Genomic DNA, 24,853 nt, shown 5'->3' on the forward strand with positions numbered 1-24,853 from the left:
TTTTTTTTTTCATATTTTATGGAGGGCTCAGTTTGTTTTGCCATGTGTACCCACTCATCCAAGGCACACAGCACCTTGCATTCCGCTAGAGTTGGCTCTGTGCAGCCTGCCCCAGTCTGCTTCCTGGCTCAGGCACCCTGTCCCATTCCCCACCTGCCACTTTGCCTATAGGGCTGGAAGTTGCAGAGACCCTCTGTGCCTGTTTAACTTAGTTCTATTGGTCAAGGGGTGCTCTATACAGATCCGAGCCTCAGAGGTTCCCCCTCCGTCCCGCTGACCTCTCTGTTGGAGAGGGGTGAGACCCAGTGAATGAGCGCTATTCATCCTTTGCCGCTCCCTCCTCGCGGGACTGATCCTGCACTGTTTTGCTTTTTCTTCTTTCCTTTTCTCCTACCAGATTCATGGTGTCTTTGTCTTTTCAAGAGGGCAATGTTCTGTCAGAGTGCAGCAGGTGCTCTGGTTGGCTGGGTGGTTCCGTGGATGTGACTTTTGGTGTATTTGTGGGAGAGAGTGAGCTATGAGCGTCCTTCTACTCCGCCATCTTGGCCTCTGCTCTCAACATTTTTTAAATGCTGAAAGTAAAGAAATGTCAACCCCAAATTCTTCATCTAGCAAAATATTTTTCAGGAAAGCACATGTTTAAAAAAAATTTGCAGATGAAGAAAAAGAAGAATATGTGGTTAGCAGACCTGAAAGAATTGCAATCAGAATTCTTCAGCCAGAAGGGAAATGATACCAGAAGGAAACTTGGAACATTAAGAAGGAAGCAAGCACTGCAATGAAATTGGTAAGTATGTGGCCACATATAATAGACTAGCCTTCTCTTTTTGAAGTAATTAAAAATATATTTGAGGGGAGGGTAAACTCAAGTGGTGGACTGCATGCTTAGCAAGCATGAGATCCTGGGTTTAATCCACAGTACCTCCTCCAAAAAACACAGAAATAAGTAAACCTAATTACCTTTCCCCTCAAAAAAAAAAAAACAAAAACAAAAACAAAAAACCAAACACACACACACAAACACAATAAATAAATAAATAAATAAATAAATAAATAAATAAATAAATAAAATATATTTGAGGATTGAAAGGAAAAATTTAAACATTGTCTGATGGGATTCCAATGTATATCATTGTAATATATAAGACAGCTATAACATAAAGAGTGGGAGAATAAAGGGACCTATATGGTGGTACGATTTCTACTTCCATGCGAAATGGTGAGATGTCGATTCTCAGTAGTCTACGAAGAGTTAAGTATATATATTTCAATTCCTAGATGAATCACTTTAAAAAATATACAGAGATGAAGTTAAAAACACAATAGATATGTATTCTGGTCAAGATGATGCAGTGGCAGGAGCACCAGCTTGCCTCTCCGCGCAACTACAAAGAAACCACAAATGACTATTAGACAACTATTGAAAAAAAAAGACTGGAACCTAGAAAAGAAGATCGCCTTCAACTGGAAACATAAAGAGAGAACCACAGCAGGATGGTAGGAGGGGCATGCTCTTGATATAAATGGGCCCCCTATCCCCCAGCTTGGCAACCCACAAGCTGAAGGATAATTAAGTTGCAGAGGCACTCCCACAGGAGTGAGAGTTCTAAGCCCCATGTCAGGCTCTACAGCCCAGGGTTCTGGCATTGAGAGGAGAAGGAGACCCTAGGACAACCTGTTTTGAAGACCAGTGGGGCATACATCCAGGAGACCCTGGGACTGGGGTAAACAGAGATTTCACTCTCTTGGGAAGTGAACACAGAATCTGGCGTGTGCTAGGTCCAAAGGCAGAGGCAGTGATTTCATAGGAACATGGTCCAGGCCTGCTGGCTGGTTTGGAAAAGTCTCCTGGGGAGGTAGGGAATGGCTGCGGCTCACCCAGGGGACATAAAAGCTGGTGACGGACATTTCATAAGTGTTCATCTACATGAGCTGTCCTGGAGGCTGACATCTTTTTTTTTTTTTTTTTAACATTTTTTATTGATTTATAATCATTTTACAATGTGTCAAATTCCAGTGTTCAGCACAATTTTTCAGTCATTCATGGACATATACACACTCATTGTCACATTTTTTTCTCTGTGAGTTATCATAACATTTTGTGTATATTTCCCTGTGCTATACAGTGTAATCTTGTTTATCTAATCTACAATTTTGAAATCCCAGGCTATCCCTTCCCACCCTCCACCCCCCGGTAACCACAAGTCTGTATTCTCTGTCTGTGAGTCTATTTCTGTCCTGTATTTACGCTTTGTTTTTGTTTGTTTGTTTTTGTTTTTGTTTTTTAGATTCCACATATGAGCGATCTCGTATGGTATTTTTCTTTCTCTTTCTGGCTTACTTCACTTAGAATGACATTCTCCAGGAGCATCCATGTTGCTGCAAATGGCATTATGTTGTCGGTTTTTATGGCTGAGTAGTACTCCATTGTATAAATATACCACATCTTCTTTATCCAGTCACCTGTTGATGGACATTTAGGCTGTTTCCATGTTTTGGCTATTGTAAATAGTGCTGCTATGAACATTGGGGTGCAGGTGTCATCCTGAAGTAGATTTCCTTCTGGATACAAGCCCAGGAGTGGGATTCCTGGGTATTATGGTAAGTCTATTCCTAGTCTTTTGAGGAATCTCCAGTTTTCCATAGTGGCTGCACCAAACTGCATTCCCACCAGCAGTGTAGGAGGGTTCCCCTTTCTCCACAGCCTCTCCAGCATTTGTCATTTGTGGATTTTTGAATGACGGCCATTCTGACTGGTGTGAGGTGATACCTCATTGTAGTTTTGATCTGCATTTCTCTGATAATTAGTGATATTGAGCATTTTTTTCATGTGCTTTTTGATCATTTGTATGTCTTCCTTGGAGAATTGCTTGTTTAGGTCTTCTGCCCATTTTTGGATTGGGTTGTTTATTTTTTTCTTATTGAGTCGTATGAGCTGCTTATATATTCTGGAGATCAAGCCTTTGTCGGTTTCACTTGCAAAAATTTTCTCCCATTCTGTAGGTTTTCTTCTTGTTTTACTTCTGGTTTCCTTTGCTGTGCAGAAGCTTGTAAGTTTCATTAGGTCCCATTTGTTTATTCTTGCTTTTATTTCTTCTAGGAGAAAATTTTTGAGATGTATGTCAGATAATGTTTTGCTTATGTTTTCCTCTAGGAGGTTTATTGTATCTTGTCTTATGTTTGTCTTTAATCCATTTTGAGTTGATTTTTGTATATGGTGTAAGGGAGTGTTCTAGCTTCATTGTTTTACATGCTGCTGTCCAGTTTTCCCAACACCATTTGCTGAAGAGACTGTCTTTATTCCATTGTATATTCTTGCCTCCTTTGTCGAAGATGAGTTGACCAAAAGTTTGTGGGTTCATTTCTGGGCTCTCTATTCTGTTCCATTGGTCTATATGTCTGTTTTGGTACCAATACCATGCTGTCTTGATGACTGTAGCTCTATAGTATTGTCTGAAGTCTGGGAGAGTTATTCCTCCAGCCTCTTTCTCTCTCTTCAGTAATGCTTTGGCAATTCTAGATCTTTGATGGTTGGAGGCTGACATCGTGATTGGATCATTAGCACCAAGACCTAGCCCCACTCAACAGCCTGTAGGGAAGCCTCAGGCCAAACAACATACACGGTAGAAACACAGCTCCACCCATCAGCCCACTTCTTAAGCAATAAACTTTTCTAGACAGGGTCCTAAGCACCAAAGGTCCAGGACCAAGCTTCCCACAACAGTGGGCAGGCTCCTCCTGCCAGGAATCCTGCATAAGGCTGTACTCTAGGCTCATCCGCCAGGGGCAGATACCAGAAATAAGAAAACAACAATCCCAAAGCCTGTGGGAGGAAGCCACAAACACAGGCCAAACTCTACACTTGGACCGGCTGGACACTGGCCCGTGGGTTCCAAGAGAGGAGTGTACTGGTGGGACGTATAGGACATCTCCAACAGAGGGCCACTTCTCCAACATCGAGAAATGTAACTAACTTACCTAAAAATACAAATAGAAAGACAGACATCATGAGGCAGCAGAGGAATATCTCCCAGGCCAAGGCACAAGATAAAATCCCAGAAGAAATAAGTGATGAGGACACACACAATTTATCTGAGAAACAGTTTAAAGTAATGATGGCCAAGATGTTTAGAAAACTCAAGAGGAGTATACATGCACAGAGTGAAGTTTTTCTCAGAGTTGGAAAATATAAAGAATACCCAAACAGAGTTGAAGAATAAAATCACTGAAATGAACAATACACTCCAAGGAACCAAGAAAAGACTAAATGAAGCAGAAGAAAGGATCAGTCAGCTAGAAGACAGATTAGTGGAAATCACTACTGTAGAACAGAAAACAGAACAAAGAATGAAAAGAAATGAGGGTAGTTTAAGAGGACTCTGGGACAGTATGAAGCACTCTAATATTCACATTATAGGGGTCCCAGAAAGATAAGAGAGCGAGAAAGGACCGGAGAAATTTTGGAGAAATAATAACAGAAAACTTCACCAACTTGGGAAAGGAAACAGTCACCCGAGTCCAGGAAGCACAGAGAGTACCACACAGAATCAACCCAAAGAGGAACACACATACTCATCAAATTGACAACAATTAAGGATAAGGAGAAAATAATAAAATTAGCAAGAGAAAAGCAACGAATAACATGGAAGGGAACTCCCATAAGGTTATCAGCTGATTTTTCAGCAGAAACTCTACAAGCCAGAAGGGAGAGGCATGATATATTCAAAGTGATGCAAGGGGGAAATTTACAACCAAGAATACATTATCCAGCAAGGCTCTCATTCAGACTTGATGGAGAAATCAAAAGCTTCACACATAAACGAAAGCTAAAACATTTCAGCACCACCAAACCAGCTTTACAACAAATGTTAAAAGGCCTTCTCTATTCATCAAACCATGAGGAAACACAACAAACGGAAGAAAGAGGAGAAAAAGAGAACTACAAAAGATTGCTTTGGCTGTCTGGGGTCTTTGTGGTTCCTTATAAACTTAGGAATCGTTTGTTCTAGTTCTACGAGGAATGTCACGAGTATTTTGATGGGGGTTGCGATGGATCTGCAGATTGCCTTCGGTAGTGTGGGCATTTTCATAGTGTGGATTCTTCCAATCCAAGAGCACAAGAAACCTTTCCATTTCTTTGTGTCATTTCAGTTTTTGGAGTATAGGTAAGTTTTTTTCTAGGTATTTTCTTGTTTGTGATGTAATGGAAATGTCAAAGCCAGTTATAAAATTCTACTTTTTGAATTGAAAAAAAAAGTGAATGAAGGGCTGCAAATGGAAAAATAGCCTTCTTTTTAATGTTTCAGTTGTATTCCATTACATATATACATAGATATGCTGCATCTTCATTATCTATTCAACTATTCATGTGCACTTAGGATTCCACCATATCTTGGCAATTATAAAAAACGCTGCTGTTAATACTAGGGCGTATGTATCTTTTCAAATTAATTCTTCTTTTGTGGTTGGCTTTATTCCTTTGATAACTATGTACGTTTAAAACGCTAAAGCTCTGGCTCTTCCTTAGGCAGCAGCCAAGGCAGGACAAGAGGACCTGGTGCAGCAGGAGATCCACCAGGACTGGGTGAACCGGGAGTACATTGAGGTCATCACCAGCAGCATCAAGAAACTCGCAGACTCTCTCAACTCGTTCGATATGCCTTGCTGTTCAAGACTAGCAACACTAAACAAGAGATTGACAGCTCTTCAATGGAAAATTAAGTATGTTCAAGCCTGGGTGACAAAAGGTGAGACCCTCACGTAGAATCGTGCCACACTGCTGCTGGGAATTTGCTTCTACAGAACACAGGCCCACGTGGGAAAGGCCCCAACAGCCTTCAGCTCCTTCCTCTCTCCTTACAGGACAACGGGCTTCTTCTTGTTTTTCTTTTTTTCAAAACAGTGGCCTTTGGGCTCTGCTATGTACACCCAGGAGCGTGAGGTGGCACGTTGGGAGAGGACCAGGGGAACTCTCGGCAACAATGTTAGGCGTTTTTACCTTTTCGGAAACATTTTGCAGAACTACTTGTCAACGTATTTGAGGCGCGAAGAGCCAAAAGCTTGAGGCTCTGTCACGGTCCTCCCCACCTCTCTCTCTCCCTCTCTCAGCCTTTCCTTGCAGCTCTCATCGCCTCTGCATTAACTCTACAGTCTTTGTCTCCTCCCCACCTTTGGCTGGGGTGGGAAGCAGTCCTGGCTGAGACGCTCACACCCCGGCAAGGTGGCTGCCAGAGAATGTTGGTGCTAACACACCAGTTTCTTGTCCTTTGCGGGAGGTCAAGTCCAGGCTTCCACTTGGCTTGCAAAGGGACATTTTCAGAGTTTTCCTTCTGTCACTTGGGGTGTCTTTGCCTCTCTTATTTCCCTAATAAACCCTGAAACTTAATTAAAAAAAAAAAAGCTAAAGTACTAAACGTTCTTGGAAACAATGAAGAGTACATATATGGAAATTCAAAAATCTATGTGCAGTAAAAAAATGATCTATCAAGCCATGAAAGACACGGAAGAAACTGCAAAGACATATTACTAAATGAAAGAAGCCAGTCTGAAAAGGCTACAAACTGTACCTTTCCAACACAATGACATTCTGGAAAAGGCACAGCTACAGAAACAATGAAAAGATCGTGGTTTCCAGGGGCTTAGGGAGAGGGAGGCAGAGAGGAATGAATAGATGGAGCAGAAGGGATTTTAGGGCAATGAAATTTCTCTGTATCATACTATAGAGGTGGCTACACGTCATTCTGCATTTGTCAAAACCCATAGATTGTACAACATCAAGAGTGAACCCTAATATAAACTATGGAATTTGGTTGATAATAATGTGCCCATGATGGTTCAATTATATGAAATACGCCACACTGATGAGGGATGTTGACGGTAGGGGAGTACATATGTGTGACTGGGGAGGGCTGTGTGCAAACTCCCTGTATTTTCTGCTCAATTCTGTGAACCTGAAACTACTCTAAAAGAATAAAGTCTATTAAATAGAAATTTTAAAAAAGAACTCCATCTTAGCTGAATAAAATCACTTGATTTTTTTAAAAAAGAAATTAAATTTAAAATTTTAGAAAAACATCAAATTACAACTAAAGTCATCATATACACCATCAGTTCTGTACTCAAACACTTCAGGAGCTTGTGCGCTCCTGAATAAGGAAAAGAGCAAGGCTCTGCATTTAGAACTGGAACCCCCAAATCTGCTTCTTACTGAAGTCAGAGATTCTCAATTTTGTCAAAACTCTGCCTTATCCTCTTTGTGAGGATTTGATGACGTCATACATGTACAGAAAGTAGCACAAAGAAATGGCTAACAGATGGTACGTACTCTATAAATGTGAGTTTTTATAGTAAAACCTATTATTAGATAAAAGAACTCAATAAATGAAGCTATAGTCAGCCGTTTGTGACCATACAGCACAGCTCAAAAGCATCTAAGGGAAGTTAGTGAGTGATGACTTCTTTTTCAATGGTTTCATTTTTTATTTTTCATTGGAGTATATAGTTGACTTACAATGTTGTGTTAGTTTCCGGCGTACAGCAAAGTGATTCAGTTGTATTTTTGCAGATTCTTTTCCATTTTAGCTTATTACAAGGTATTGAATATACTTTCCTGTGCTATAAAGGTCCTTGTTATTTATCTAGTTTACACATAGTAGTGTGTATGTATTAATCCCAAACTCCAGTTTATCCCTCCCACGCCATCCCCTTTGGTAACCATAGTTTTCCTACATCTATGAGTCTATTTCTGGTTTACAAATAAGTTCATTTGTACCTTTTTTTAAGATTCCAGATGAAAGTGATATGTGATATTCGTCTTTCTCTGAAAGACTTACTTCACTTTGCAGAACAATCTCTAGGTCCATCTGGGTTGTAGAGTGATAACTTGTAACTTTCTGTGTACAGAAGATCAGTGTCAGCACAGAAACAGGAGCAGGTAGCTTTTAGAGTGACAGCATCATTAGAGGCATCTTGCAGGGGAGATGGGCACCTCCCAAAGCTGGAAGAGATGGGAACATGCAGATGCGCCTTCTGTCTCTGCCTTTTCAGCAGGGATCCAATCTTAAGAGAGAGAAGCAATCCAGAAACAAGTGATCACAAGAAAGCCTGGCCCTACATTACTCACAGCCTTGCAGCTCCAGAGAACAGAAAAAGAGATTTTACACCCCAAGCCTGTGTGAAGCTAGCATAAACTTGATACTAAGTCCCAGAAAGAGAGTAGATAAAATAAAAGTATAGGCTAGTGTCACTCATGCGAATATACATAAAAATCCTAAACAAATTATTAGGGCATAGATTACTCATGACCAAAGTGTCTTTACCTTAGGAATATAACGTTGGCTTAAAACATGGAAACGTACCGCTGTAATTCAACACATTAACTGACTGACAGAGAGAAAAAAATCTTATGATCTCAATAAATGTACTTCTAGTGTTTGATCAAATTCGACATATATTCAAGATGAATACTCTAAGCAAACTAAGAATAAATGAATTTACTCTGATAAAGTGTATCTGCCGAAAAAGGCACATTAAACATCATGGTGAAATGTTGAAAATTTTCCATTTCTCATCAGGGCTAAGGCAAGGATGTCCACTATCACCAGTTCTATTGACCGTAATTGTAGTGGAGGGTCTGCCCGATGACATAAAATGAGAAAAGGAAATAACAGCTATACTGTTTACAATGGCAGGAACAAAACTGTTATTCTTATTCAAAGATGATATGATTTGCATGTTGAAAATTATCTAAAGATAAACCTTAGGAATTAAACATACTTAGCAAGATTGCTGGGTAGAAAAAAAAGCAATATACAAAAATTATGTCTCTCTACACTAGATCAAACAAAATATAAAATTTCCAAAACAGGAACAATTTTCAACAGCATCAAATACCTAGGAATAAATTTAACAAAAGATGTGCAAGAATTCTTTGGACAAAACTGCAAAACTTTATTGAGAGAACTTGAACAGGTACATTTCCAACACAATAACAGCCTACATGGTTACAGCTTGTCTTCAATTAAACCTGTGGTTTCCCTTCACCTGTAAGATAACATAACATTTGGATATATTAGTTAAAATTTTGTTAGATGGCACTAAAGCATACAGAGGACACTACAGTTTCAGTTTTATAACATGGACTAAAACCAGAACCCTAAGGGTGACCCTTGGCTTATATCCAGTTAAACCTCTGCAGAGACTCTGAAGGTAGACTTTCAGACACATTAACAGTATTTGCTAAACACATCACTCTTTCTAGTGGTACAGAGAAACAAGTCGACTGTTCAACTTCAGAACTCACTGAACCCAATGCTTCTGTTGCGAGGTAGTTTTAAGTGGAAAGCAACATTTTTTTTATACTTTTGGTAAAAATCAAAACAAGTGAAACACCTAGGAAACAGAAGGAATTTTTAAAATTTCATATAAATGCGTTGACTTGAATAACATTCTGAATATAGGATATCTAAAACAGTAACATCACACTTAGAATTGCTTAAATGAAATAAAGAGAAAGGCTAGTATTGCATTTGTTTCGGCTCCGTCTGTGGAAAAGTGCAAAACTGTTTCTAGGAGCTAGCGTAAGTCACCCTTATGTGGTAGTAGGTTAACCATTTGTCCCTGTTTTCATCCATACTCCTGCTGTAATTATGAACGGTGGCTCTTTACATTCTTAAAAGCACTCCAGTTTGTATAATGTATCAAATAGTTCCACTAGTTTTAAGTCAGTACCATCAAAGGTAACATCAAATTGTGAAGGAAAATAGTACCGTTTCTCACAGCCTGGAACAAAGACAGAAAGTGGGGTGGAAAAAAGGGGGAAAAACCTGGAAAGCCATATGTACACATAGAAAGGTAAAGAGAGACAGATAACATACTCCATATCTGCTTGCGTCTTTTTCGTGTTCCTTATTAGGTATACTTGGCCTTCTGTCTACTCTCTGCAAGACTCTCTAAACTAGTGGATCTTCTACTCACAAATATTTTCTAAAAGAGCAAGCTCTTTGATTTATTGATTACTTGGATTATTTTTCCTTTTCCTAATGCTCACACTTTAAGCATTTTCTTAAGACTCTCTTTCCTTTTCCCTTAGGTCTACACTTTTTTGACCTTTGATTATTTTTTATATTGGACGCACATGTAATTTATAATCTTTTCCTTTTTTAATAGCATATGTATTGAAGGCTATGATCTTCCCATGAGTATATTTTAACCATATTCAATAGGTTCCTGAAAGTAGCCTGAAAACTATCTTTTAATGTAAAGAGTTTGGAATGGGCCAGGAATGCAGTGAAAGGCATTTTACTTCCTAAACATCAAGTGCTTCCTTTAAATTCAGAAGCTATGTAATTAATAGTTGGTAATCTGCAAAACACACACGTAAGACACACTTAACTTGATTACTCAGGAAGTACTTCAGTTATGGTCTTTGCATTTCAATCTTACCAACCTGATACCTCGGGACACAAAATTTTCATGCCACATGTCACATGGTTAGAGATGATTATATCATAGTGCCTACATTTTCTTAGGAAGACTGGCTCATTAAGACTGACAGTGGACAGTGGGATAGAAAGTGTGCTAAGCATATGCATCCTGCACCCGCCTTGAGCATCACTGACTATCTGCACTTTCTCTACCTGATCAGACATAGAGACTAGAAACTAGATTGTCTCTTGAAAGTTTAGTAATTAGTCATTTGAGGCTTCATTTGGGGAAGGATTTAAAATGCAACTGTTCACATTTTTGTCCATTATATATCAATAAAAACTGGAAGGAAAAAAAGACAAAATGCAATTGTTGAGAGCCAGAGATTTCAGAATTTGGCGGAATCTGAGGATGGGCATTCACAACTCCTACAGAAAAACAACCGTCAAGCAAAGTGTTCCTTTTCTTAGTAGTGAGGAAACGTCCACTCAGGTGTTGTAACTTGACTCAGGTCAGAGTTTGATGATTTATCATAAATAAAATCATGTATCTTCGTGTTCAATGCAACAGAAACAGAGTATGCAAAAATCAGACCTGAAAATGATTTTTAAATATCTGATTTGAATTCACTATTTTTATACGAGCAAAGATGGGTTTAGAAGTTAAGGGATTGGCCCAGAGTCACAGAAATTGGGTTAGAGCTGGTACTGGAACCTACTTCAAGGCTTCAGCATATGTCATACAAACTGATGTGTGTTACAAATGCACTACGTGTATGTTAAACGCAGAACTCTACAAAAGCATGTGAAATTTAACAACTGTTGGTTAAAGGACTCATACTTAAAAGTAAGAAAATATTTTCATCTTTTATAATCCAGTATGGCTTTAACAAATTTGTTTCTATACCTGATAGTCCAGTAAGTCAGGCACTTAAGGTCGAAACTACATTTCAAATCACCTTTATAAGTGAACTCAGTTATAAAGAAACAGTACTGTTACCCCTGTATCATTAAAAATAGTATATTGTGGAAACAGACACCCTATAATTTGCACACTTAATGGAGAACATACCTGCTTCTGGCATTTTAAAAGGGCTCTGGCTTTGGCAGTCTCTTTCCATTGAAACCGCGACCACGCTCACGCCTAGTCTTTGGCTTAGCCACTTCCCGTTGATCAGCTTCCGGGACAGGCCCTTGCAAATAAAAAGTTGATCAATTTAAGAACTGAAACATGAGATACGAATAAGAGTTGATAACATTCACTCTTTCACTGTTCACGAAATAAAAGCCTTAGGCTCGTGTGGAAACAAATGTGATGCTGAAGAACCACAAGAGCATTATTTCAGGAGTCTGTTATCAGAAACTAAGAAACCAGGGTTTCATTATCCTCTTCCTTTCCCAAGACTGCCCTCACACAACTTAGGTGCTCCCTTTGTACCTGTCTGTGTTATACGTGTGACTGTACTTATCAGTGATTTGTTTGGGTCTCTCACTAGACTGTGAGCTCAAGGTTGAAACCATGTCTCTCAGTTTACTCAGCATGTTACATGGAATGATTAAACAGTAAGTGTTGAGTAGGGGAAAAAGACTCAGACAATACCTCAAATTGATTAACATTCTGCAAACCAACTGCTGTATCCTCTTCCAAAATGTCAGTGTCATGAATGACAGAAAAACTGAAGAATTATTCCAGACGAAAGAAGACTAAATAGACATGACAACTAAATGCAATGCATGATCCTGGACTGGACTCTGGATCAAAAGCAAAATTCTATCAAGGGAAGTATAGGGACAACTGGGGAAATCTGAGTATACACTGAGAAAATTTTAATGATTGCATTTTCCTATGGTCGAATTTCCTGATTTAGGACAGTGATTAGCCAAGAGAATGACTTTTTCTTTCTTCTAAGGCTATATATATACACTAATGGACTTAGGCTAAAGGGTCATAACAGTTGAAACTTTATCTAAATGACTCAGTCTTAATAATAACAAACATATCAATAAGTGTGTATGTGTGTGTATACATATACACACATGGGGAGGGGAGAGGGAAGAGGATATGAAACCAATGTGGTAAAAATTTAATACTTGGCAAATTGAGGTGAAAATAGATGAGTTAACTGTACCATTCTTGCAACTTTTCTGTAAATTTTATGTTTTTTGGGAATATAAAGGAAAAATTAAAGTGAATACTTGACAACTGCATTGTACTTGAGGAAGACGAGGTTTTTTTTTTATTTTTGGCAGGGGGCAGGTAATTAGGCTTCTTTCTTTATTCTTAGAGGAGGTACTGGGGATTGAACCCAGGACCTCATCCAGGCTAAGCATGTGCTGTATCACTTGAGGTATACCCTCCCCTCTACTGAAGAAATAGAACGAAGCTGGACGAATAACCCCCCCAAACCTCAGACAAGAATACTGGGCTACAGGAATCAAAACAACATGGTTTTGGCATAAAAACAGACACGTGGATCAATGGAACAGAACAGAGAGCCCAGAAATAAACCTACACACTTATGGTCAATTAATCTTTGACAAAGGAGGCAAGAATATACAATGGAGAAAAGACGGCCTCTTCAGCTAGTGGTGTTGGGGAAGCTGCACAGCCGCATGTAAATCAACGATGTTACAATCCTCCCTCACCGTGTACACAAAAATAAACTCAAAATGGCTTAAATACTTAAACATAAGACAAAACAGTGTAAACCTCTAGAAGAAAACATACACAAACATTCTCAGACATAAATCTTAGCAATGTTCTCCTAGGAGATGCAACCCAGGCAACAGAAAAAAAGGAAATACAAACAAATGGGATCGAATGAAACATATAAGATTTTGTACAGCAAAGGAAACTTATGGACTGGTAGAAAATATTTGCAAACAACGTGACTGACAAGGACTTAATTTCCAGAATACATAAAGAGCCCATACAACTCAGTAACAAAAAAACCCAAACAACTCAATCAAGAAATGGGCAGAAGGCCTAAACAAACATTTCTCCAATGAAGACGTACAAATCGCCGATAGGTATGAGAAGAATGCTAAATGTTGCTAATTATCAGAGAAATGCAAATTAAACCTACAGTGAGGTGTCATCTCACACCAGTCAAAATGATCATCATTCAAAAGTCCACAAATGATAAATGCAGCAGGTTGTGCAGACAAAAGGGAACCCTCCTCACCTGCTGGTGGGAATGTAATTTGATGCAGCCACTATGGAAAACAGTATGGAGATTCCACATAAAATTAAAAATAGACTTACCCTATGATACAGCAATCCCACTCCTGGGCATACATTCGAAGGAAACTCTATTTTGGAAACACACACCCCAATGCTCATAGGCGCACTATTTACAACAGCCAAGACATGGAAGCAGCCTAACTGTCCATCGACAGATGATTAGAAAAGAAGATGTCCTATATATACACAATGGAATACTACTCAGCGCAAAAAAAACCTGAAATAATGTCATATGCAGCAACATACATGGCCCTGGAGAAGGTCATTCCAAGTGAAGTAAGCCAGAAAGGGACAGAGAAATATCATATGATATCACTGATATGTGGAATCTTTTTCAAATGACATAAATGAGCTTATTTACGAAACAGAAACAGACAGACATAGAAAACAAACAAATGGTTACCATGGGGAAAGGCGAGGTGGAGGGATAAACTGGCAGTTTTGGATTTCCAGATATTAACTACTATATATAAATAAAACAAATAAACAGGGTCCTACTATACAGCACAGGGAACTATGCTCAATGCTTTTTAATAGCCTATAATGAATAAATATGGAAACTTATATACATAACTGAATCACTATGCTTTACACTAGAAGTTAACACAATGTCACAAATCGATTGCACTTCAATTAAAAAAAATGAAAGCTATATTTAGGTCCAAAAGTCCTCTATGCAACATTCCACAAATGAAACCCATGTAGAAAAAAGTACCAAAATTAATACCAAAATTATTCATGAATAATAGCAAATATAGTGTCTAGCAGTGAGCATAAAGGAAACGGGGTAGAAAGAAATGAATCGACATTGTTGTCAGTTACAATCTGGAATCCTTTAACAGTGGCCTGAGTTATACAAATGTTTTGTTTCAAAATACTACATATCCAGGAAAAATAATTTATCTCATGCTGATTGGAATAATTCAGCTTTGGGTTTTTCTAACCATAGAAGGATTTAACCACCTTTTAAAAGGTGGATTAAGATCATATAAAACCAGCTACTTGTACACAAGTATCCTAAATTATCTAGCCTTTATCAAACTTACCATTTAACAATATCAATTAAAGAAACAGTGGCCATCATTCATGATTCATTTCTGATGTCTCTATCCAACTCCATTGAACTATCTACTCCTGGGCCAAAACTGAGCTAAATCATGGTACATTCATCTGAGTTTTAAGCACAAACATTCACCATTATTTACGATAAAATAGGTGGGAGAAAGACACAAATTTTGGCATGGAAGACAAATTTTGTATTCAATAGTCAACTGCTCTCTGATAAACAAGATCCGTGTGCCTCAGTTTTCTCATTTATAAAGAAGGGGGAAATTCATTCTAGTGAAGGATTGCCCTAAGATGCAAACTGCACTCTCTTCACTTTTCCAGTCAATTCTCAGGGAGTGTTTAATATCCCTTTCTGCTGTTTCCCTTCCTTCTGTTATTGGCATCTCAACATGCATGACACACACACACACACACACACACATTCCCACAAGATGCATCCCTCTTTCCTTTTCCTTCACCTTCAACTGCAGATGCTCCTTCATCCTCTTTGGCTTTACCAGGTCTAATGTCCTGACTTGTAGTTGGTGGCTCCCATCCTTGAGGTTGCTTATCACCGTGGGCCTAAAGAGATGTGTGTGCAAATTAAAAAGTTCAGTTACTAACACATGCCAACAATATAAATATACACCATACAGAGATATATTTGACTATCAGTAAATCAAAACATATTTCTCCAATACTATTGGGTATAATTTTTCTTCATAAACTTACTTTTCCCACGGTGATGCTACTCCAAGGAAAGTTACTAGCACTTTGGAAGCTATTTTAATCTATGTTGGGAGGATGTGTGTGATCAGTTGTTAATAAGCATGAGAAGGAAGTCATCAGTTATATTCCCTGGGAATATAACAGCATCCATCCAGGCAACACCAGAACGTCATCCTCCTGGATCAACGTTCTGTACCACACAGAAGACCTTTCAAGGTGTATCTGTATTGGTTCCACAACTTGTCAGAAAAATTAATTTCTACTAATAGAAAACATCAAAAATTTTTTTATTTATTAATGGAGGTAATGGGGATTGAACCCAGGACGTTGCACATATTAAGCACACACTCTACCACTGAGCTATATACCACTCCCCCCTGAAAAAAAAATCAATTGTTAAAACACTTACAACCACAGGCCCAACTGGATTGACACATGCTTGATCATAAATTCTTTTCCTAGGTCTGTATGTTGACTTTACTCTCCGAAAGATATTTCCCACTGAAAATAAAATATTGTGCTTTGGAAAATGCATTTAAGAGGATAATTATATCTGAACACTTCCATGGCCAAATGGTGATGCACACTAATTTTTGAATTTTGAAAATAAGTCTCAGGTAATTTAATTGTGTGTGCTTTCCAATCACACCACATCTGGCAACTTGTAAAAGCAATTGTTTATGTCATGCCCAAACTGACAGAAAAATCACCATAAGGCACATGGGAAAAGACAAGAAAACATTTCTGAAAGGGTTGGGTTTCACAACGTGACTCACCATCATGGAGATATTTAAGAAAATACCACTACAGTAAATGGCTATTATCAAAAAGTGGAAAGACAACAAGTGTTGGGGAGGATGTGGAAAAAAGGAAACCCTTGCCCACTGTGGCTGGGAATGTAAATTGCTGCAGCCACTGTGGAAACAGTAGAGGTGTCTCAAAAAACTACAAATAGAACTACCATAGTGACTTAGCAATTCCTCTCCTGAGTATCTATTGAAAAGAAAGAAAAACACTAATTCAAGAAGATACGTGCACCCCAATGTTCATACCAGCACTACTTACAACTGCCAAGATATGGAAGCTACCTCAATGTTATTGACAGACAAAGGGATAAAGAAGATGTGGTATATATATATATATATATATAGAGAGAGGAGAGAGAGAGAGAGAGAGAGAGGGAGGGAGGGAGGGAGGGAGACAATGGAATACTACTCATCAATAAAAAATGAAATAATGTCATATGCAGCAACATAGATGGCCCAGGAGAATGTCATTCCAAGTGAAGTAAGCCAGAAACAGAAAGAAAAATATAATACGATATCACTGATATGTGGAATCTTTTTAAAATGACATAAATGAGCTTATTTACAAAACAGAAACAGACTCACAGACATAGAAAACAAACATATGGTTACCATGGGGAAAGGCGAGGTGGAGGGATAAACTGGGAGTTCCGGATTTGCAGATAGTAACTACTATATATAAATAAAACAGGTAAACAAGGTCCTACTGTACAGCACAGGGAACTATACTCAATACTTTGTAATAGCCTATAATGCAAACATATGAAAACTTATATACATAACTAAATCACTATGCTTTATACCAGAAATTAGCACAACATTGCAAATCAACTACATTTCAATTAAAATAAATTAAAGCTATATATAGGTCCAAAGGTCCTGTATGTAACATTCTACAAATGAAGACCATGTAGAAAAAAAGTACCAAAATTAATAGCAAAATTATTTATGAATAACACCAAATATAGGGTCTAGCAGTGAGCATAAAGGAAATGGGGTAGAAATAAATGAACCAACATTGTTGTGAGTTACAATCTGGAATCCTTTAACAGTGGCCTAAGTTATATAAATGTTTGTTTCAAAATATTACATATCCAGGAAAAATTATTTGTCTCATGTTAAACAGAATAATTCAACTTTGGATTTTTCTAACCATAGAAGGATATGACCACCATTTAAAAGCTGCATTAAAGTCATATAAAACCAGCTACGTGTATGCCAGTATCCTGAATTATCCAGCTTTTATCAACTTGCCATATAAAAATTTCAATTAAAGAACAGGAGCCGTCACTCATGTCTCATTTCAGAACTCTCTATCGTACTCCATTAACTATCAACTCTTGGGCCAAAACAGCTAAATTATACTACAGACATTTTTGTTTTAAGCAAAATCATTCATCTTTTTTTTTTTTCCAGGAAAACAGGTGGCAGGAAGACACAAATTTTGGCATGAAATACAAATTTTGTATTCAATACTCAACTACTCTCTGATAAAAAAGATCTGTGTGTCTCAATTTTCTCATTTATAAAGGGGGGGATATTTATTCTAGTGAAGGATTGCCCTAAGATGCAAACTACACTCTCTTCACTTTTCCAGTCAATTCTCAGGGAGTGTTTGAGATCCCTTTCTGCTGTTTCCTTTCCTTCTGTTATTGGCATCTCAACATGCATGAGACATACACACACACACACACACACACACACACATACACACACACACACACAAGAGGCATTCCTCTTCTCTTCCCCTTCACCTTCAACTGCAGATGCTCCTTCATCCTCTTTTGCTTCACCAGGTCTAATGTCCTGACTTGAAGTTGGTGGCTCCCATTCTTGAGGTTGCTTATCACCATGGGCCTACAGATATGTGTGTGTAAATTAAAAAGTTTTGTTACTAACACATGCCAACAATATAAATATACACAATACACAGATAATATCTGTAAATCGAAAGATATTTCTCCAATATCATTGGGTATAATTTTTCTTCATAAACTTACTTTTCCCATGGTGATGCTACTCCAAGGAATGTTACAAGCACTTGGGAAGCTATTTTAATCTATGTTGGGAGGGATGTGTGTGATCGGTTGTTAATAAGCATGAGAAGGAAGTCATCAGTTATATTCCCTGGGAATATAACAGCATCCATCCAGGCAACACCAGAATGTCATCCTTCTAGATCAACGTTCTGTACCACACAGAAGGCCTTTCAAGGTATACCTGTATTAGTTCCACAACTTATCACAGAAATTAATTTCTACAAATAAAAAACAACAAATGTTTTATTTATTCATTAATGGAGGTAATGGGGATTGTACGCAGGACGTTGTACATGTTAAGCACACACTCTAACACTGAGCTATACCACTAACCCCCTCCCCCCAGAAAAAAAAAATCAATTGTTAAAACACTTACAACCACAGGCACAACTGGATTGACAAATGCTTGGTCATAACTTCTTTTCCTAGGTCTGTATGTTGACTTTACTCTCCGAAAGATATTTCCCACTGAAAATAAAATATTGTACTTTGGAAAATACATTTAAGAGAATAATTATATTTCAATACTTCAGTGGCCAAAAGGCGATGCAACCTAATTTTTGAATATTGAAAATAAGTCTCACGGTAATTTAATTGTGTGTACTTTCCAATCACACCACATCTGGCAACTTGCAAAAGCAATTGTTTATGTCATGCCCAAGCTGACAGAAAAATCACCATAAGGCACATGAGAAAAGACAATAAAACATTTCTGAAAGGGTTGAGTTTCACAACATGGTTCACCATCATGGAGATATTTAGGAAAATGCTACTAGAGAAAATGGCTATTATCAAAAAGTCAAAAGACAACATGTCCTCAACAGGATGTGGAAAAAAGGAAACCCTTGCCCACTGTGGCTGGGAATGTAAATTGCTGCAGCCACTGTGGAAACCATAGAGATGTCTGAAAAAAAAGTAGAACTACCAGAATGACTTAGTGATTCCACAACTGAGTATCTATTGAAAAGAAAGAAAAACACTAATTAAAAAAGATACATGCACCCCAATGTTCCTATCAGCACTACTTACAACTGCCAAGATATGAAAGCTACCTCAATGTCCATCAGCAGACAAAGGGATAACAAAGATGTAGTACATGGAATACTACTCAGCAAGAAAAAATGAAATAATGTCACATGCAGCAACACAGATGGCCCTGGAGAATGTCATTCCAAGTGAAGTAAGTCAGAAAGAGAAAAAAATTACCATATGATATCACTTACATATGGAATCTGAAAAAATAATACAAATGTGCTCATTTACAAAACAAAAACTGACTCACAGACATAGAAAACAAACTTATGATTTCCATGGGGAAAGACGAGGTGGAGGGATATACTGGGAGCTCTGGATTTGCAGACAGTAACTACTATATATAAATGAAACAGATGAACAAGGTCCTAATGTACAGCACAGGCAACTATATTCAATGCTTTGTAATAGTCTGTAATTAAAAAATATGAAAATTTATATACATAACTAAATCACTAGGCTTTACACCAGAAATTAACACAACTTTGCAAATCGATTACACTTCAATTAAAAAGAAAAACTAACGCTATATTTAGGTCCAAAGGTCCTATATGCAACATTCCACAAGTGAAACCCATGTAGAAAAAAGTACCAAAATTAATAGCAAAATTATTTATGAATAACAGCATATACACTGTCTAGCAGTGAGCATAAAGGAAATCAGGTGGAAAGAAATGAATCAGCATTGTTGTCAGTTACAGTCTAGAATCATTTAACAGTGGCTGGAGTTATGTAACTGTTTTGCTTCAAAATACTAGATATCCAGGAAAAATAATTTGTCTCATGTTAATCTTAAAATAATTAATCTTTTGATTTTTCTGACCATAGAAGTATACACCCACCTTTTAAAAGCTGCATTAATTTTATATAAAAACAGCTACTTGTATGCCAGTATCCTGAATTACCCAGCTTTTATCTAATTTACCATTTAAAAATATCAATTAACAGTGGCCATCATTCATGATTCATTTCTGAAGTCTCCATCCTGCTCCACTGACCTATCTACTCCTGGGCCAAAACGGAGCTAAATATAGTACACACATTTGAGCTTGAAGCAAAATCATTCACCTTTTTTTTTTACAGTAACATAGGTTGCAGGAAGACACAAACTTTGGAATGAAATACGAATTTTGTCATCAACAATCAAGTGCTCTCTAGTAAACATGACCCCTGAGCTTCACTTTTTGAATTTAAAAAATGGGGAGATTTATTCTAGTGAAGGATTGCCTGAAGCTGCAAACTATACTCTCTTCAATTTTCCAGCCAATTCTCAGGCAGTGTTTGAGATACATTTCTGCTGTTTTCTTTCTTTCTCTTACTGGCATATCACCATGTATGAGACATACTCATACACAACACACACACACACACACAACCCCCCCACCCCGACACACAAGAGGCATTCCTCTTCCATTTCCCTTCACCTTGAGCTGAAGATGCTCCTTCATCCTTTTTCTCTTCACCAGGTCGAATGTCCTCACTTGAAGTTGGTGGCTCCCATTCTTGAGGTTGCTTATCACCGTGGGCCTACACATATGTGTGTGCAAATGAAAAGTTTTGTTACCATTAAATGTCAACAAAATAAATATACAGAATACAGAGATATATTTGACTTAAGCAAATCTAAAATTACTTCTTCAATACTAGTTGGTATACTTACTTTTAATAAACTTACTTTTCCAACAGAGACGCTACTCTAAGAAAAGTTACAAGGATTTTGGAAGCTATTTTACTCAATGTTGGGAGGGATGTGTGAATTCGTTGTTTATAAGTATGGGAAGGAAGTCATCAGTTATATTCCCAGGGAATATAACAGCATCCATCAAGACAACATCAGAATGTCATCTTCCTGGATCAACGTTCTGTATCACACAGAAGACCTTTCAAAGTGCGTCTCTGTTAGTTCAACATCTTTTCACAAAATATAATTTCTACTAATAAAAACATCAATGTTCATTCATTTATTGATGGAAAGTACTAGGGACTGAACCCAGGACATTGTACATATTAATCACCCACTCTACTACTGAGCTGTACCCCTCCCCCACCAAAAAAATCAACTGTTAAAACACTTACAACCACAGGCTCAACAGGATTGTCACATTGTTCATCATAACCTCGTTTCTTAGGTTTGTATGTTGACTTTCTGCTCCAACTCATATTACCCACTGAAAATAAAATATTGTGATTTGGAAAATGCATTTAGTAGAATAAATATAATTGAACACTTCCATGCCCAAATGGTGATGCACACTGATTTTTGAATATTGAAAATAGTTTGAAAATAAGTCTAAAAGTAATTTTATTCTGTGTGCTTTCCAATCACACAAAATGTGGAAACTTGCAAAAGCAATTGTTTATGTCATGCCCAAGCTGACAGGAAAATCAACATAAGGCACCTGGGAAGAGAAGAGCACATTTCTGAAAGAGTTTGCTTTCAGAAGTTGACTTATCATCATAGAGATATTTATGAACATATCACTAGAGAAAACGGCTATTATCAAAAAGTCAAAAGTCAACAGGTGTTGGGGAAGATGTGGAAAAAAGGAAACCCTTGCCCACTGTGGCTGGGAATGTAAATTGCTGCAGCCATTGTGGAAACCATAGAGGTGTCTCAAAAAACTACAAATAGAACTACCACAATGACTTAGCAATTCGACTCCTGAATATCTATTCAAAAAATAAAAATAAAAACACTATTTCAAAAAGATACACGCACCCCAATGTTCATACCAATACTATTTCCAACTGCCAAGATATGGAAGCAAGCTAAATGCTCATCAACAAACAAAGGGATAAAGAAGATGTTGGTGTACACACACACACACACACACACACACAATGGAATACTACTCAGATATGAAGAAGAATGAAACTTTGCCATTTGCAATAATATGGATGGGCTTGCACATGTTACGCTAAGTGAAATAAGTTAAACAATGAAAGGTAAATGCTGTATGACATTGCTTCTATGTGGAATCTAGAAAACAGAACTAGTCAATATAAAAACAACACTATATTCACCAAAATAGAGAAAAACTAGTGGTGACTAGGGGGGAGAAGGAATGGAAGAGGGGCAATGTACAGGGGGAAGAGTAAGAGCTACAAATTATTAGGTATAAAATAAGCTACAAGGACATATTGTACAACACGAGGAATAGAGCCAATACTCTATAATAACTTTAAACACACTATAAATTTTAAAAATGTGATTCACTATATTTTACACGTATCACCTTAGCTAATACATGCATCCCCTATGCTTATATTAAAAGAAAAAGAAATTACCACTAGAGAATTAATACCTGTGTAACTACCATTTTTGGCACACTTTCATTTATTAAGGCCTTTCTCGGTCCCCCCGCAATCACATTTTATTGAAACACAAAGCCACACTTGTTCTTTGTCTGCACTGAAACGGCAGCGTTGACTGGTGGCAATAAAACCTCTGTGTAGCACTCTCTTAACCTGGCACAATGCTCAGTGCACTACAAGTCTCAGGACACAGTCAAAACCACACATCCATCCGTTTTCTAGGCTTTTCCTCTACCGTCACCTTGTCCCCTGTCCCCTACCCAGGGGCCCAGTGGCGACCTTCGGATTCTCTGCACTGTTCGGCACTTTCAGTGTCTCCAGGACACAGATTCCGCAAATAATGCCCTCAAGGCTCAACCCGTCTTCACCCGACTCCCTGCAGTCCGCCTCCCACTGTCCCCCTGTTCCCCACTGCCACCATCGACAGCCATGGCGGCAGTGACACCTGTGAGAAGGACGACGACCTCGAAAACCGTTCTCCTCCAAGGCCACCAGATCGCACCGCCCGAAGCCCGCTGACTCCCGCTCATACGCACGCACACTTCAACTCCCGGCAGGACGGATCTGTGACCCTAACAGGTGATTGCACGCTGAGTAAAAACAGCCCAGTCGGTGAGACTCCATTCACGCAGCCCAGCACCCACAACGCACTGCCACCACGCCGCACGACGAGGGACGATGGGAGGCGAAGCAGTAACGAGCATTGCGCACCAACTCCCTCTGTGCCGCGTGGGCCGGTTTCCCCGCCCTCACGCGACCCCACCAAGATTCCCAGATCTCTGCCTCTGCTGGACAGTTCATGGTGCCTCCAGGGCTCAGATAACATCAAATACCACCCCCAAGAGTACATCCCCATTTCATCTGACCCCCACCCCTCGACCGGCCCACCATTCTTTCCATTCTCCCAGCCCATGACACCCTGACAGCAATGGCTGTCGCCGCATCTGTGAGGACAACGACCCCGATGACCATCTCCAGAGGCCACAGATGCACCAATTGAACCCCCGACAGCCCTATCGTGCAAAGCCTGCTAGCTCCCATCAGCACTCACGCACACTTAACTCCGGGGCAGGACGGTTGTGGGACATACCCAGGAGATGCAGCCGAGAGCAACAACCCAGACGGTGAGACGAGATGTGCACAGCTCCGCACCAGAACGCGTTGAACACGCTGCACGCCGAGGGCCGATGGAGGCGGGCAGGCCCCGGGCATGCGCACTGTGTCTTGCCTCAGCCGCGTGAGCCGGTTTCCCCGCCCTCTAGGGGCCCCCACCGAGATTCCTGGATCTGTGCTCTGTGGCACTTTCTGGTGCCTTCAGGGCTCAGATATGCAAATAATGCCCCCAAGAGTCACCCCCTCCCCTCCCCTGCCCACCGTCCTCCCTTGTTCCCAAGCCCACCACCAAGACCAGGCCTGTGGTGGCTGCCAGCAGAATGCCTGCTAAAACAGAAATGGCAATATACTCAATAGGATTACACAACACCGAGAGTCATAACCTATTATTCAAACTGGCCAGCGTGTGACTAAAAATTACTCAAAATACTCAAAAACTGAAAAAAAAAACCCAACCATATAACCTAGCAATTCCAATCGTCGAGATACATCCAAAGAAAAAAAAAAGAAACTAACTCGAAAAGATACATGCACCCAATGTTCAGAGCAGCGCTATTTACAACTGGGAAGATACTGGAAGCAACCTGCTGTCCATCAACAAAGGGATAGAGAAGTGGTACATATATACGATGGAATACTACTCAGCCATAAAAGAGAACAAAATTTTCCGTTTGCAACAACATGGATGGGGCTTGCAGCATATTGACCTAAGTGAAATCAGTTTAAACATACAAAGACAAATACTGTATGATATCGCTTACATGTGGAATCTGAAAAATACAACCAGTAAATATAACAAAAAAGAAGCGGATTCACACATACAGCGAAACAAACTACTGGCTACTTAGGAGAAGGAAGGGAGGAGGGCGTAATATACTGGGGGAGGAGTAAGAACTACAAACTTGAGGTATAAAATAAACTACAGGGTTATATTGTACAACATGGCAAACATAGCCAATATTCCATAATAACTATAAACAGACTAAAACCTTTACAAATGTGGATGACTATATTGTACACCTGTAACTCACCTAATATCGTACATCAACTATACTTAATTTAAAGGAAAAAGAAATTACCACTAGAGAATTAATACCTGTGTAA

At 38.9% G+C, this 24,853-nt stretch overlaps 1 protein-coding gene and 1 long non-coding RNA gene across 2 annotated transcripts; one reads left to right on the forward strand and one right to left on the reverse strand.

Annotated features, from left to right (window-relative positions):
* Window positions 1-5,049: 5,049 nt before the first annotated feature.
* Window positions 5,050-6,079, forward strand: LOC116661868 (probable protein BRICK1). The gene is made up of 2 exons (XM_032474667.1): window positions 5,050-5,076; window positions 5,528-6,079. Exons 1-2 carry the CDS (start codon window positions 5,050-5,052, stop codon window positions 5,762-5,764), a joined length of 264 nt encoding a protein of 87 aa, XP_032330558.1. The 3' UTR covers window positions 5,765-6,079.
* Window positions 6,080-8,925: 2,846 nt separating this feature from the next.
* Window positions 8,926-21,490, reverse strand: LOC116661929. The gene is made up of 8 exons (XR_004317876.1): window positions 21,398-21,490; window positions 20,746-20,848; window positions 18,666-18,757; window positions 18,005-18,107; window positions 15,854-15,945; window positions 15,195-15,297; window positions 11,497-11,617; window positions 8,926-9,042 (listed from the first exon to the last, which is right to left on the reverse strand). It is a non-coding gene; the product is annotated as an uncharacterized LOC116661929 (long non-coding RNA).
* Window positions 21,491-24,853: the final 3,363 nt, after the last annotated feature.

The sequence above is a fragment of the Camelus ferus genome, chromosome X (assembly GCF_009834535.1).
Source record: "Camelus ferus isolate YT-003-E chromosome X, BCGSAC_Cfer_1.0, whole genome shotgun sequence".
Taxonomy (NCBI): domain Eukaryota; kingdom Metazoa; phylum Chordata; class Mammalia; order Artiodactyla; family Camelidae; genus Camelus; species Camelus ferus.